Source organism: Maniola hyperantus, chromosome 1 (assembly GCF_902806685.2).
Source record: "Maniola hyperantus chromosome 1, iAphHyp1.2, whole genome shotgun sequence".
NCBI classification, from domain to species: domain Eukaryota; kingdom Metazoa; phylum Arthropoda; class Insecta; order Lepidoptera; family Nymphalidae; genus Maniola; species Maniola hyperantus.
Genome location: NC_048536.1, coordinates 2,599,757 through 2,614,928, shown reverse-complemented (window position 1 = coordinate 2,614,928; position 15,172 = coordinate 2,599,757). Strand labels below are relative to the sequence as shown.

Genomic DNA, 15,172 nt, shown 5'->3' with positions numbered 1-15,172 from the left:
ACAACACTCGCAATGTTTACCTGCCACAGTGGCTGCCGATTGCCGTCACGGTCGATCAGACCACTTTTTTTAAATATTTTTTTTCATCAAATAAAAACTTCTTTGAATCAAAATAAATTACGGTTCCAATATCTTATCTGCTCTACCATGGGGTTTCGGAGTTTTAGCTTAAAAACAATATAACTGTGACGTCGTCCACATAATATTTTGTTGAGCTGAAAGTCTTATTGATTGATTGTACTTCTGCATGAATAATGTGAGATCGGTAGAGCTTTCGATCATTCTAAAAATAAATTCAACATAAAAGCTAAATCACGTTTTAAATATAATTTGAAAATACAAGAACTAAAATAAAATGGATAGCAATAAAAAAATTGCATAACATTTCATAACTCTTTCAAGTCTCTAAGAATACTTTTACTAATAGGATAAGTACGACAATTAAAATGTAAATTACAGGAGAGCTATTATAATAAAAAAAAAATGAGTTCGCCATGTGCAATTAATTGTAAAAATAGATACGGGCTATCGAGGTATAACTACATAGCGATACGAACAGACAAATTTTGGAGGCAAGCCAAAGCACTCGAGGCAAGTCATGAAAATTCAAGAAACAATAATAATTATAACAATAGTTCTGCATCTAGAGCGCACAATTATTTTTCACAATAACTACATACCTACACTCATATACCTAGTAATCATCATCATCATCATCAACCGATCCACTGTTAGACATAGGTCTCTTGTAGGGACTTCCACACCTTTCGGGCTGAAGTGGCAATGGGCAGGTCATGTCTGTCGCAGAACCGACGGCTAATGGGGCCGCATTCTGTAGTGGAGACCGCGTACCGGTGAGCGCAGTGTGGGACGACAAGCCCGATGGACTGGCCTAATGACCTGAAGAAGGTGGTGGGGAGCGGATGGATGAGGAAGGCGGAGGACCGTGTTTGGTGGGGCGCTCTTGGAAAGGCCTATGTCCAGCAGTGGACGCAAACAGGCTGATAGATTGGATTGGTGCAAGTAAGTCTCCCCCCCTAGATGGACGGACGACATCAAACTAATCGCAGGGATCCGCTGGATTCAGGCGGCGCAAGACCGTGGCGTGTGGAAGTCCCTACAAGAGCCCTATGTCCAGCAGTGGACGTCTATCGGTTGATGATGATGATGAAGTAAGTCTCCAGCTTAAAATGTTGAGTACATTTTAGGCCCAGCTGATTAGATCTGTACGTTGATAATGTCAAGGAGTCAATTTTTCCTTTTAAATTATCCAATAGTCCCATAGTCGCAGTACAGTGTTAGCTCGAGCCGCGGCTGATAACAAGGGGTTATCACTTATCAGCTACGACACGATTAGTTACCTACAAGTTTTTAAACAACTTCATAGCATATCTTCTTAGAGATAAACACATAAGTACCATTGAGGGGGGCATTAAGTCTTCGTGGTAAACAAAAATTGAACAGGGAACAGTGACCCTTGGCAGTCTAAGGGTGAGATCTATAGAGCGCACTCTGACTTAGCTTAGACTTAAGACAGAGTTAAAACGAGACAGAGACACTATATCTCTCACATAAATCTGTCTCGTTTTAACTCAATTTTAAGTCTGAATAGATCTCGAACTAAGTTTGTTTGGAGCGCACTAGCCACTACGAATACCCCTCTCTTCTACAATGCTTCTACAATGTTATTGAGGATATCGCCTCGTAAATTCCGAGATGGTATAAAAATACAATTCAAATCATTGAACTAATTCTTCTACATTGTTCTTAACGCGACCTTGTTTAAATAAAATTCTCATGATAGTTACTGAAAACTTCCCAATTACGAGTGGGTAAGTTAATTCAGTGAAACTATAAAGGAAAAGCTAAAAAAACTTGAAGAGCTTCCAACATTCTGTTGAAATAAATGACGCATAATTTTCATTATTATAGTAAAAGTAGTTTAGTCATTATAGTTAGTAGTACAGTCGAAAGTCGAAGTAGTACAGTCGAAAGTCGAAGTAGTACAGTCGAAATGAGCGTTGCGTGTCAAATCCCAGTTTAATGTCAACTGTCATTTTAAAAGTAATATTTTAGTCTTTAATCGTAATTTTGACATGCCAGTTGATACATAGAGCTAAAATGGCGAGTGAGATCTCAAAATGTACATGCATTATGCTTATACTTATCGATGCACAACTTAGCTAAGTGGATCTATAGCTCCATGTCAGTTCTTGCAATTCACGAAGACGAGTGAACTTTACTTGTGGTTATACAAGGTTGTACAAGGTTGATACAAGGGCATTGCGTAAGTGTGCGTGAATGTCAGACCAATCAGTCGCGAGCAAACGCTCGCAAACGCACACATTTAGTGTACCTTACTTATACCGATACGACTTAAAAACACAAGCATGAGACACTCGCCTCCGTGAATTGCAAGAATTGTACAAGAGATCTCCGTCCGCCTAGCAATGAATTGACGTCATCCGTCTTTGTAAGTAGAATATCGGATTAGATGGTAAACCGATTCTTCATTTCTCAATACATAGGTTTTTTTTAATTTAAAGATAAATCGGGAAAATTCCCATTATCATACTTCAGTGAAACTATAAAGGAAAAACTCCAACCTGAAGTGCTTCCAAAATTATGTGGTAAATGACGCATGCGCACATTCCGTGCGCCAATGTTTCTTGTACCGACCTACTCGTAGAAAAACCGGCCAAATGCGAGTCAGAGTCGCGCACTGAGGGTTCCGTACTACAATCGTATTTTGTCGACATTTTGCATGATAAATCAAAAAACTATTATGCCTAAAAATAAATAAAAATCTGTTTTAGAATGTACAAATAAAGCCCTTTCATATGATACCCCACTTGGTATATCAATCTTACTTTGAAAATCGAAAATAGCAATATTTGTTCCTAAACACATTTTAATTTTTTTCTTGTGATGTAACCACAAATTCACGGTTTTCAGATTTTTCCCCTCATGCCTGCTATAAGATCTACCTTCCTGCCAAATTTCATGATTCTAGGTTAACGGGAAGTACCCTGTAGGTTTCTTGACAGACCGAGAGACATACAGACAGACAGTCAGGCAGACAGACAACAAAGTCTGGTGGTGGGTGGTCAAACAAAGTTTGTCTGGTGCTAGGCTTCGGCCGTGGCTAGTTACCACCCTACCGGCAAAGCCATGCCGCCAAGCGATTTAGCGTTCCGGTACGATGCCGTGTAGAAACCAAAGGGGTATGGGTTTAATAAAAACTGCCATACCCCTTCCAGGTTAGCCCGCTATCATCTTAGACTGCGTCATCACTTACCACCAGGTGAGATTGCAGACAAGGGCTAACTTGTATCTGAATAAATAAAAAAAGTGATCCTATAAGGGTTCTGCTTTTCCTTTTGAGGTACGGAACCCTAAAAATGTGAATATTTTAAAGCACTCGACACAATTTACGCCTAAATATAAACTTTAAATGGCTCTCATAATAGGTAGGTACATAGTTTATGCAATTCATGTTTTTCTCATTTCAAATCGGCTGTTTCTATCACAACATCTTGAAATATTGCAGAATCGAGCCCGATTTTAATATTCTAAACTATCAACTTTAATTTATTTATTTATATAAAGAAGTTAAAGATGATATTAAAGCCGTTTTTTTTTTTCAAAAAAATCTAGTCAGATTTAAGAAAGTCATTGTTATCCAAAACATCAGAACAAAATTTGCCTCCCGATTGTGTAAGAAAAACGTATTCATAATCGGTAGCAAATTCTGCCCCTTGATTGGCTCTGAAAAAATCTGAACATTGAATTCAACCAATCAAAGGGCAGAATTTCGATTACTATTTACAATGAATACACAATCTTAGGGGCTGTTCCTTTATGTAGGTAGATTGTAGAAGTGCTAATTTAAAGATCAAGTCTCTACCGTCAAGAAATTCAGTTCTGTTCTGTACAATTATAAGTCAATCATGAAAACAAAAAGAGAATTAACAACGTAGAGTCTTACACTTTTAGATACGAGATGAAAATAATTACATTTCCTTCCTTTATTATTATGCTTCATTCAACATTATCCTTCTTTGTAGAGGAAATTGGACGCAAATTGTTGTTCGTTAGGCGGTAAGCCTTCAGAATTCAAAATGAAGCTTACGACTTGTACTGTATTAAGAATTCAAAGACTGCCGAGCTCCTTTCATCTCTGTACAAATTGCTGCTTAGTGTGGAACTAGAGGAAGCCCCGCCTTCGTTAACTTGTATTTCATTGGATATCTAACACTAATCGGCACGGGTCTCCTAGCAGAATGGGTTTGGTCCAGAGGTGGATTAAAATGTCAGGAGCGCCCTAGGCAAGCACCATGTATAGTCTGCGACAGGTTGAGATAGCAATCGGGGTATGAGACGGGGGGACGCCCCCCGTCACCCAAACCGGGTTAGCTCGGGGGCTGTGCGGGTGCGGGGGCGTTTCCTCCTCGATTGCCATCTCGACTTGTCGCGTACTATAATCGCAAAGCTGGTATTTGGTGATTATACGAAGTAAACGAGTGGAGACTTGAGACTTTGCTATATTAAAGAAGAGGCGGTGACTCCAAGATTTTGCATAGAAACGAAGAAAGATATCTGAGGCACAGACTCGCTAATCCAACTGTACATGATCGCACGCGCCCTTTCGTAATCTCGCGCCCCTAGGCAGATCAGTCAGTCAGTCAGTCAGTCAGTCGCCTTTTCCTTTTATATATAATTTAGATTTCAATTTCGTCTTAGTCCCCTACACTTCTCTAGTTAAATACCAATTGAATTCATTCATCAGTGCCAAATGAAATTTATTTCTGGAGGCCATAACAGTGTTTACGGACCGTTAATACCTAATATTAGGTAACAGCGGAGATTTCATTCAACTTTTCGCCAGGTGGCGTGTTGCCCCCACTAAACTTCGCAGCTTGATTGTTATTGACGGACAAAACATCGCGCCACGTGCGAGCGCACATTTTGCAAGAAATCACTTACCTATAGTACCCGTGTTAATTTATAATTAAGTAAGTATATTACATAATAGATATTGTTTTATGAATTCTAAATATTTAACAAGAAAAGCTAGCTGACTGACCAGCCCCCCGATTGTGTAAGAAAAACGTATTCGTATAACGTTATCGTAATTGTCAACAAATTCTGCCCTTTGATTGATTCGCTGTTTACATTTTTTCACAGCCAATCAAAGGGCAGAATTTGTTGACGATTGTAAGTCCCGCAAATTGCTAATGCGCGTTGCCGCCATTTTAGTGGCGTCAGCTTTAGCCAAGACTGTCTCTTTCTAAAGGTCGATGTTCATCACTTTCGGCCGCGTACCTACTGTCAGTAGAAATAAATGCACTTCCCAAGACAAAATACATACCTACTTACTGAAAATGTTAGAACATGCTTCAAAAACAATTTCATCGTACCTACATGGAATAAAATAATATAAAGTGCCAATGTACTAACTACTATAATTATTAAAAATAAAAATACGAATAACTAGGTATCTAAAATGTTCCATATGAACATGTAACAGGTATCTACAATTATTAACTTAACGTGAAAGTTAATTGTATCAAATTAGCCACCAGTCTAATAAATAAAATCTGCAACGCAACAGTAAAGTAAAAGAGAAAAGAAAACTTATTAATGGTTGTTCTTTTGTCTTAGGTATTGTGTAAGTTGTATTGTGGCCGTGACTTGCCGGTTTATTGGAAAATTATAAAATACATAAGGCCATTGAGACAAAGAAACTTATAGAGCCGCTTGGTTAAGGATTTTCCAATAAGGTCTTGGACAGTAAGTAATAAATCGACGTGATTTTTTTGTATAGCGGTAGTTTATGAGGCTAGAATTCATTATTAAAGATATTTTTTTTAAATTATGATTTTTATTAATTTTTAATATAATTAATTATTAACGTCACGCTGTACGGAAAGCGATTAATGACGTCACAAGGCCTAAACGACGAATATTTTTCAATTTTTTAACATAAAAATATTTATCTATTTAAAAATAAATAAATAAATTGTCGTTTACGGATTGAGAAGTCATTTAATTCACGTTCTGCGTGACGTTCATTTTAAAAATACATAAATAAAACTCAAGTTTTTTTAAATTACTCACTTTAATACACATCATTTTATTACAATAGTCCAAGACCCTATTTCTCAGAAAATACCTATAAACCGTCTCAAAGTAAAATAGAAAACTCGAATCTAATAATAGTTTTAAGTAGTTACAGTGTAAATTGCATCTATGACCGAGATTTGCCAATGTATAGGAAAATAATAAAATACTGATGAAAGGCAATTGAAACAAAAACTATTGAAGAACCGCTTAAAGGATTTCCCAATTTCTCAGACAGTAGGACAATAAAATTATAAAGTGTCTTGAAGTAAAAGAGAATAGTATAATGATAGTTCACACAGAGCTAAAATGGCGAGTGAGATCTCAAAATGTATGCATTATTTATCTCATTACGTAGGGCCTGTTTTACAACCAGCATGTCTATAGTTTGTATGTTTATAATAAAACTAGCTGATGCCCGCGACTTTGTACGCGTGAATTTAGGTTTTTATAAATCCCGTGGGAACTCTTTGATTTTCCGGAATAAAAAGTAGCCTATGTCACTTTCCAGGTCTTCATCTACACCCATGCAAAAAATCACGTCAATCCATTGCTCCGTTGCAGCGTGATTGAAGGACAAACCAACAAACAAACACACTGTCGCATTTATAATATGGACTAGCTGATGCCTGCGACTCCGTCCGCGTGGAATTAGGTTTTTAAAAATCCGGGATAAAAAGTAGCCCATGTCAGTCTCCAGGTCTTTATCTACACCCATGCAAAAAATCACGTTAATCCGTAGCACCGTTGCGACGTGATTGAAGGACAAACCAACTAACCAACAAAAAACACACTTTCGCATTTATAATATAGATATAGAGATAGTGATGCATTATGCTTCGCACGCACCCCAATATGCAAGTGGTCGTATGTTATACTTTAACTGGCCTTGAAATTCTCAACGGAGCTTCCATGACTGCCATTTCCGATACATACGGAGCATCCGGAAGCGACGAGTTATGCTTATATTCGTACCTACAGTCGTACGTGATATCACTATGGCTTTGATATTGCACAAAACAATATCCTGATTATGAACAAAAGTTTTGAAAAAATGCGGAACCGATGAAACGTAAACACGATACACTTTGCAGCAAAACTAAGAATTAATTCCTTTTTTTTAAAGAATATTAGCCTTTTTAGGGTTCCGTACCTCAAAAGGAAAAACGGAACCCTTATAGGATCACTTTGTTGTCTGTCTGTCTGTCAAGAAACCTACGGGGTACTTCCCGTTGACCTAGAATCATGAAATTTGGCAGGTAGGTAGATCTTATAGCTGACGTTTGGGGAAATATCTGAAAAACGTGAATTTAGGGTTAGATCACACAAAAAAAATTGAATTGTGGTCATGAACTAATAATTAGTATTTTCAACATTCGAAGTGAGTGACTATTTCATATGAAAGGTCTTCACCTGTACTTTCTAAAACAGATTTTTATTTATTTTTATGCGTCATAGTTTTTGAATTATCGTGCAAAATGTCGAAAAAATACGACTGTAGTACGGAACCCTCATTGCGCGAGCCTGACTCGCACTTGGCCGGTTTTTTTAAATCTAAATCTAAAAGGATTGACTGACTGACTGATCTATCAACGCACAGCTCAAACTACTGGACGAATCCGGCTGGGCATGCAGATAGCTATTATGACGTAGACATCCGCTAAGAAAGGATTTTTGAAAATTCAACCCCTAAGGGGGTAAGATATAAAAGATAATAAATAATAGGAGTATAGATTAGTATAGATTGAATTCATGTCTGTCTGGTAACAAAGTAGTAGTGTCTTCTATCGCGTAATAGCGTTATCAACGAGATCTAGGTTACGGAGATTGTTATCAGGGGCGACAAATACATCTCATCTCGAAGTATGCTCGTCTCTTATCAGCGAATCTTTATTGTGGCTTGTGTATGAACGTAGTAGAGTAGCAATAAAATCATGTAAAGCATCATCCAAACCTGTGCGACCAAAGCGACTACGAAACGAGAACGTCAGCCGCGCAGCGGCGGCGCGGGCGGCGGTCGTCGCCTGCCACGATCCTTACAACCCGATCATCGCGCGAGTAAGCGATGCGACCATCGCGTGCTCGCGACTAAAGAACGCGAATACGCGATTCATCGCGCGAATGCTTATTAGGACACCTATTCGAGATCAGTATGTTTGATCGCGCGTTCGTATGAGTAAAGTTCGCGCGAATTCGCGATGATCACTCATTCGCGTTGTATTAGGACGACGCCTAATGGCGCCATATTCCACACCTACGCGACTACAAGTGAGGTGTGCACTTACAGATTCGCGTCGTGGACACTCCCGCATCGCATCCCGCATCCCGCGTGTATGACACGCAGTTGTGGCAGTAGCTTTAATAACATGCTTTTCAGAATTTTATGGTTAGGTTTATTACCTAATTAACCTGATAAATAGAATTATTGTCTAAAGCCGCCGTGCAGTCTAGATATACCTAGATTTTGTATAAGTTTGTTTCCTTTACTCACGTTTTTCCTGACTGCAAAGTGCAAAGTGGCATATGAAATTAATTAGAATTTAATTAAGTTGTTCTGCCATTTATGATTTATGTCACCGGTTCGAAAAGTAGATTGTACTGAGAAGAGCCGACAAGAAACTTCATCCCAATAGAAAAGTTATAAAAGGATCTTATGAAACATCAAATCTTTCTGACTGCTACTTGCTTTGATAAAATAGTGCTAAATAGGTATTAAAGATAACTGATAAGTATTGTTTGATTATAAATTATAATCGCTAAATACCTAAGTAATAACTAAGATTCTATAACTGCTTACATAACTTAAAAGATTTTTTATTATTTTAGCTACTTAAGTAATCAAAACTATTAAGTAAAACATCTTAAAGCTGTTTTAAGTTCGTCGGCAGCCCAGGTGGGAGCGGGTACGTCCTGCGGGGCGGGGAGCGGGTGCGTCCTGAGGGGCGGGAAGCGGGTGCGTCCTGCGAGGCGGGTAGCGAGTAGAACAATTTTTTTATATTTACAAGAAATTGGAAGGAAAACGCGCGGACGTATCCTAATACAGTTATTACTGAGCGGGTGCCGAGCGGCATGGAAAGTATAGCAGTGCGCCCGCAGGACGCACCCGCTCCCACCCGGGCAGTCCGCAAAAATTCATTAAGGCGAGTCACCGAGGCGGGCAGCGCGGCTTTGAAGTAAACCGCTTGGCAACGTTCAAATTCTGTGTTTCAAACGTTAAATTTGAATTTAATAAATTAAAGAAGTCCTGTTGAAAACCAAAATTTAGCAGGTTCTCTGTAGTACTTAAAGACAAATATTTCCATATAAAAATTATTTGCCAAGTCAGAAATTTTTGTATTAAATAATTCGTTTTAGACTTTTATTTCGGCTTATTCCAAGATTTTATTTGATCGAGTGAAGTACTTCCTATTGTGTATCAAAGTAGCACATTATTTAGACAATGTCTTTAGGTATATTGTATATTTTTAGCAAGGCCATTATTTAATAGTAAATACCTAAAACATTTGATCTAGCAAACCAGTTTTTTCCGCTTAGCCTCGGTGACTCGCCTTAAGCAATTTCATAAAGCAAGCATGCATGTAAATTACAAACATGCAGTTCCTCGGATAAGTCAGTTAGTTAGCGATCGCGTAATGTTTCCATGTTTAGACAGCACCGAACACAATGTCTCCTTGTTTCACAAACAAGTAACAATGTTGCTGTAGCTAGCTGCTAGCAGCTCATCGTAAGCTAACGAAACCTTTTGAAATTTTAAATACAGTTTCTTCACACATTCAAGTACCAACATTCTTCATCATCATCATCATCATGATCAACCTATCGCCGGCTCACTACAGAGCACGGGTCTCCTCTCAAAGTGAGAAAGGTTTTGGCCATAGTATACCAAGCTGGCTATATGCGGATTGGTATAGACTTCACACACACTTTTGAGAACATTATGAAGAACTCTCAGGCATGCAGGTTTCCTGACGATGCTTTCCTTCACCGTTAAAGCATGTGATGTTTAATTACTTAAAATGCACATATAACTTCGAAAAGTTAGAAGTACGTGCCCGAGATCGAACCCCCGACCTCCGATTAGAAGGACGTTCTAACCGCTAGGCTATCACAGCTTACTTGCTAATAAAAAAATAAAATATAGATTCCCAAACAGGTTGCGGGAAAAATCAGCTTTTTCTGGATCCACAAAATCATCAACAACAGCATGGGAGGAAGAGGTGATTGGTATGATTAATCATAAACGGTTTCCATGTTTTGGTGGTCTGGTGATGGACGGAGAGTTATGGAAAAATTGAAGTGATGCCTTTGTCCAGTCCCACCCTTGCCGTACACTTGAAGAATATTTCTCGAAGAATTTGACGACCTCCCTGGCGCAGTGGTAAGCACTGTGATCTTATTAGTGGGAGATCCCGGGTTCGAATCCTAGCAGGGGTATTTTGTAATTTCTAAATTTTTGATCTGGTCTGGTGGGAGGCTTCCGCCGTGGCTAGTTACCAGTTACCACCCTACTGGCAAGCCGTGTCAATAAGCGTTTTAGCGTTCCGGTACGATGCCGTGTAGAAACCAAAGGGGCATGGGTTTAATAAAAACTGCCATACCCCTTCCAGGTTAGCCTGCATCATTACTTAACACCAGGTGAGATTGCTGTCAAGGGCCAACTTGTATCTGAATAAAAAAACCTTAGCCAGGTTTTTTTAGGTCTCGAACATTATTATCATTACTGAGCACTTAAACAACTCTCATTCTAAGAAGAGACCTGTATCTTCTCAAAATGAGACGGTTTGGCTATAGTCCACCAGTCTGGCCAAATGTGGATCGACACACTATTTATCTCTGTAGATTGTGCTAATTACCTATTGGTATTACATAGTTGTTCTAAAGTGTAGCAAAGTCTCTAGTAGATAAATCTAAAGTCTACACATTGAATAGACACTGTGGCGATTTCTGTGAAGATAAAATGTATGATTCACTGTAATTCTTTTGTTATCTAAATATATATAAAAGGAAAAGGTCTGACTGATCTATCAACGCACAGCTCAAACTACAGGACGGATCGGGCTGGCATGCAGATAGCTATTATGACGTAGACATCCGCTAAGAAAGTATTTTTGAAAATTCAACCGCTGAGGGGGTAAAATAGGGGTTCGAAATTTGAGTAGACCACGCGGACGAAGTCGCGGGTATAAGTTAGTTATCTCATAAAACTAGATATTCATGAATTAAGATCTTTTTCAGAACAGAACCGTACATTTATGGATCAGTTTTTTTTTTTAATTAGTGAAAATGCTTAACTGCAATCTCATCTGGCTAAGCTGGAAGGGATAATGGTACTGATTCTGAGCACACCTAAATTTTAGAGTATTCGCATCCTCTTCTTACTAATGTAATATGAAAAGGACAGACAAAATCGTGACTAGCTGCCAGCCGCGAGCCTATTGTTTTTTGTAGCGTACACTAAAATTTAAATATTTAAATGTAAAATTCATGTTCCGTCCTTTTTTAGCAATACTGTAAAGAAAAAGACGCAGATATTATAAATTTAGTTTAGAAAAAGAACAGAATCGTGGCCAATGTAGTAAGTATTTTAAATTCATATCTAATCAGCTTTTATGCGGCATCGTACTGTACCGCTAAATCTCTTAGTAGGGTGGTAACTAACCACAGTCTTAGTGTCCCACCAGATCAGCCCTGAGTCTAGTTATTTAGAAATTATAAATTCCTTAATTAGGCCAATCGAAAATCAAACCAGGGACTCCAATGATAAGATTGCACCACTTGTCAGTTACCAATGAGCCAGGGAGGTTCTTGATGACACAAGAACTATCCTTTATTCCATGAAGATATTTTCTATTGCCCGTGACTAACTAAATCGTACTTACTAAGACAAAAAGATTTCTCAAAATTTTCCAACTAGGAAATAGTAAGTAGTTATTTCAAGAACATCTTAATAGGCTTTTAAAATCCTGCTTTTGACACTTTAACGATAATCATATAAAAATACTGTGTCATTCGAAACAACTAATAACAGAACAAATACAAATCCAATGTGTAGCACATCAACAAACTTTGTATTTCAAATTAAGTCTTGGCAATAACAATTGTATTCATGTTTTGTAAATTAACAGAGATGTGTAAAAAGGACATCAATGCCTAAGTATTTTTAATGAAGTAATTTTCAATGAAAATGAATACTGTCATTTTATTACGTACTAGCTTTAATGCCTGCGACTTTAGAGTAGACATGTGGACTACTCGAAATTCAAACACCTATTTTACCCCCTTAGGGGTTGAACTTTCAAAACTCCTTTCTTAGCGTATGTCTATGACATAATAGCTATCTTCATGTCAAACTTCAGCCTGATCCATCTGTTAGTTTAAGCTGTGCGTTGATATATCAGTCAATCAGTTAGCTTTTCCTTTTATATATATATATAGATATAGAATTTTATACCCATTTAAATATGTACTTGTAATAAATATTATTGTTATGTAAGGGGTCAAACAGTTTTAAAAGGTCATGAGAATAAATGTTCAACAACATAAAAATTAAGAGATAAATAGATATATATTATGTCAGATATTTTGTATATTAAGTAATGCACTAGGAAGTGATAAATGATAAGCGTTTAGAGTATCATAGAAGAAATCTAATATATTTTTATAGCAAATCTCAATGATAAGATATCTTGTCTTGGTACTTGGTACTTTAAACAGAATTAAGATAATGGGTAGGTGAGTAATTTGAATTTATTATGTAAAAATATGACTTACCTATATGATTAACCACCCATATTATACATTTAGCGGCTGTTGGATGGAAGCTTTTTATTAGCAAACTATAAATGCAATAGCTTTAATATTTCTATGTGATTGTAGATACTTTCTAAATTCCTCATGAAATAGTAACATGATTAGATAATAATTTAATCAACAGAAAAAAAAATCTCAAAACTATTTGGATATCTAAAATTTAATTTTCGTACCCTAAACGGTACGTTCCGTACCTCAAAAGGAAAAACGAATGACATGGAAGGAAATAATTAAAAGTGTTTTATAAGCAATAAAGTGGTGACTGATTTACTCAAGTTGTATCAACAGATAGTCTTACTGAGAAGATAAAACAATTCATACTTTAGGGCAAAAGCCTTGGGGAAAAATGAATTATGAATGAAATAAGGAAGGAATTACATAAAAAATATTGAAATGTTTACCTGGTGGACTGTCAGTTAGGATGGTGATTCCGGAGGGGTCGACATGTGGAGGGAAAGCCTCGTAAAGGTCGGGCTCCTCTTCCAGAACTGCGGACAACATCACGGAGGGCATCCCTGCTCCACGGACACTCGACTACACTTGACTAGACACTACACTACACTGCACTGGCACTGTCAGCCTGTCACTCACACCAGCACTAAGCCCATCACCGTCAGATCATGTGCCACCGTCCCACGCACCTAAGTCAAATCCTGCTGCACCATTTTCAAATCTGAAAGGAACAAACCATGGCTATGTGACTAGAACTGTGTCAAGACTGCAAATTATATTATAAACGACACTATCACGGCGATACGTTATCAGTTGCCTCAGTCGGCATAATCCTCCGATTTGTTCGCGGCGGATGAGCGTCGCTATTCAACTAAGTAATTATCTAATTGGATATAATTAAAACATTGTTCCGATCAGCTGATTGCCCCTCGCTGCCAGAAGGGGCTCGGAATTTTATTGCTATTTTAAGACTCTGCGGCAGCTGATCGGGCGATCTTCAATGTCAGAGCGAGAAACGCCCGAATTTCGAAACTGTATGAAATGACTTTTCATGAAAACCGTACTCCGAAATGGACTTACCGAAATCTTGGCGATAAATGATGCGGTGCAGGATTTGCGACTCCGTATTTACCGCTTTGGAGTCCCCGCGGCGACTAACTAGAGTGCCCTGTTCCCGGCGCAACGTAATCACGGATGGGATAATAGTGACGAGTGGGAGCTGCCGACGCCTTTGCTTTGTCACTTAAACGAACCACACAGTACTTCACAGAGTTATATCAGTAACTGACCATACGCACGGGGACATTGTAACATTTATTTCACTGATACCTACGCGAAACAATCAACCTCTGAAATCTGAATCGTATAATCTAATTATTGATGTATCCGGTGAAAGTCTTCAACGTGAATCCGAGACGAAACTTTTCTCTATAATGACTAGTCTGACTGAATTGTTACAGAGTAGACCGAGATTTTCGCTTTTAATGAAAAATCTAGGCGATTAACGGACCTTCACACCTACTGTATTCGCGATTTGCATGAAATCGAATTTAATAAAATTGAGACGGAACATGGACACATTTGATTTGCCACTTGCCTACTCAAAAGCATAGACTAAAAACGATTGAGGAGCCGAATAGCGATGAGCATAGCTGCGACTGGATTCACACTCACAATGCTGCACGCACCTAGTATAATATTATTGTAGTTTTGCACACACAATGCGGTAAAAAGCAAATTGCGAACTAATCCTTTTAAAAGTTTCTGCCTGGGTCCCTGGAGCCTGTCTGGACTGACGTGGAGTGTGCACGAGAACTGAAAGTGACTTGAACGACACACGCTTAAACAATTTCAAATATAGTACCGAGCAGAACGTATAGTTAGCTAAGGATAGTTTACATCCCGGGATCCGGGGATGAGCATAAAATCAAACAATTTGTGTAGGATGTTTCAAAACCTTAAATTCACGCGGACGATTTCATTTTGGTAATAAATAAGTAAGTATTACGGTGCATTACAATAATTATTATTGATCAAAATATGGTTTACATTTTTATCTTGAAGAACGGTGTTTAAAAATTTCACACACCTTTTTTAAAAGTCGGTTAAAAATGCTGGTAAGAATATCCGATACAGCACTATGGACAATTATCTGTGTCATGTCAACAACAGTCAATGTCATTGTGTTGCCAGATGGTTCAATTTGTTACATTTGTCGTAACTTTTGACCTCTCATCTTACACCTAGCATTATTTGTAACTTTTATTTTTAAGCCAATTTTCGTAAC

General features: G+C 38.1%; 1 protein-coding gene across 8 annotated transcripts in view; it reads right to left on the bottom strand.

The window, feature by feature from the left end:
• sky (GTPase-activating protein skywalker) overlaps positions 1-14,497 on the bottom strand; it is a 130,527-nt gene extending 116,030 nt beyond the window's left edge. For 3 of the 8 annotated variants that reach the window (XM_034985147.2, XM_034985097.2, XM_069500708.1), the window contains exons 1-2: positions 13,966-14,496; positions 13,335-13,606 (exon numbers count right to left, since the gene is read on the bottom strand). In XM_034985147.2, the coding sequence (XP_034841038.1) occupies positions 13,335-13,446 (112 nt within the window). In that variant the 5' untranslated portion in view covers positions 13,447-13,606; positions 13,966-14,496. Of the gene's footprint in view, positions 1-13,334; positions 13,607-13,690; positions 13,758-13,965 lie in introns of those variants that run through there. The other 5 variants (XM_034985130.2, XM_034985115.2, XM_034985138.2 and 2 more) reach the window with 3 other exon arrangements.
• Positions 14,498-15,172: the final 675 nt, after the last annotated feature.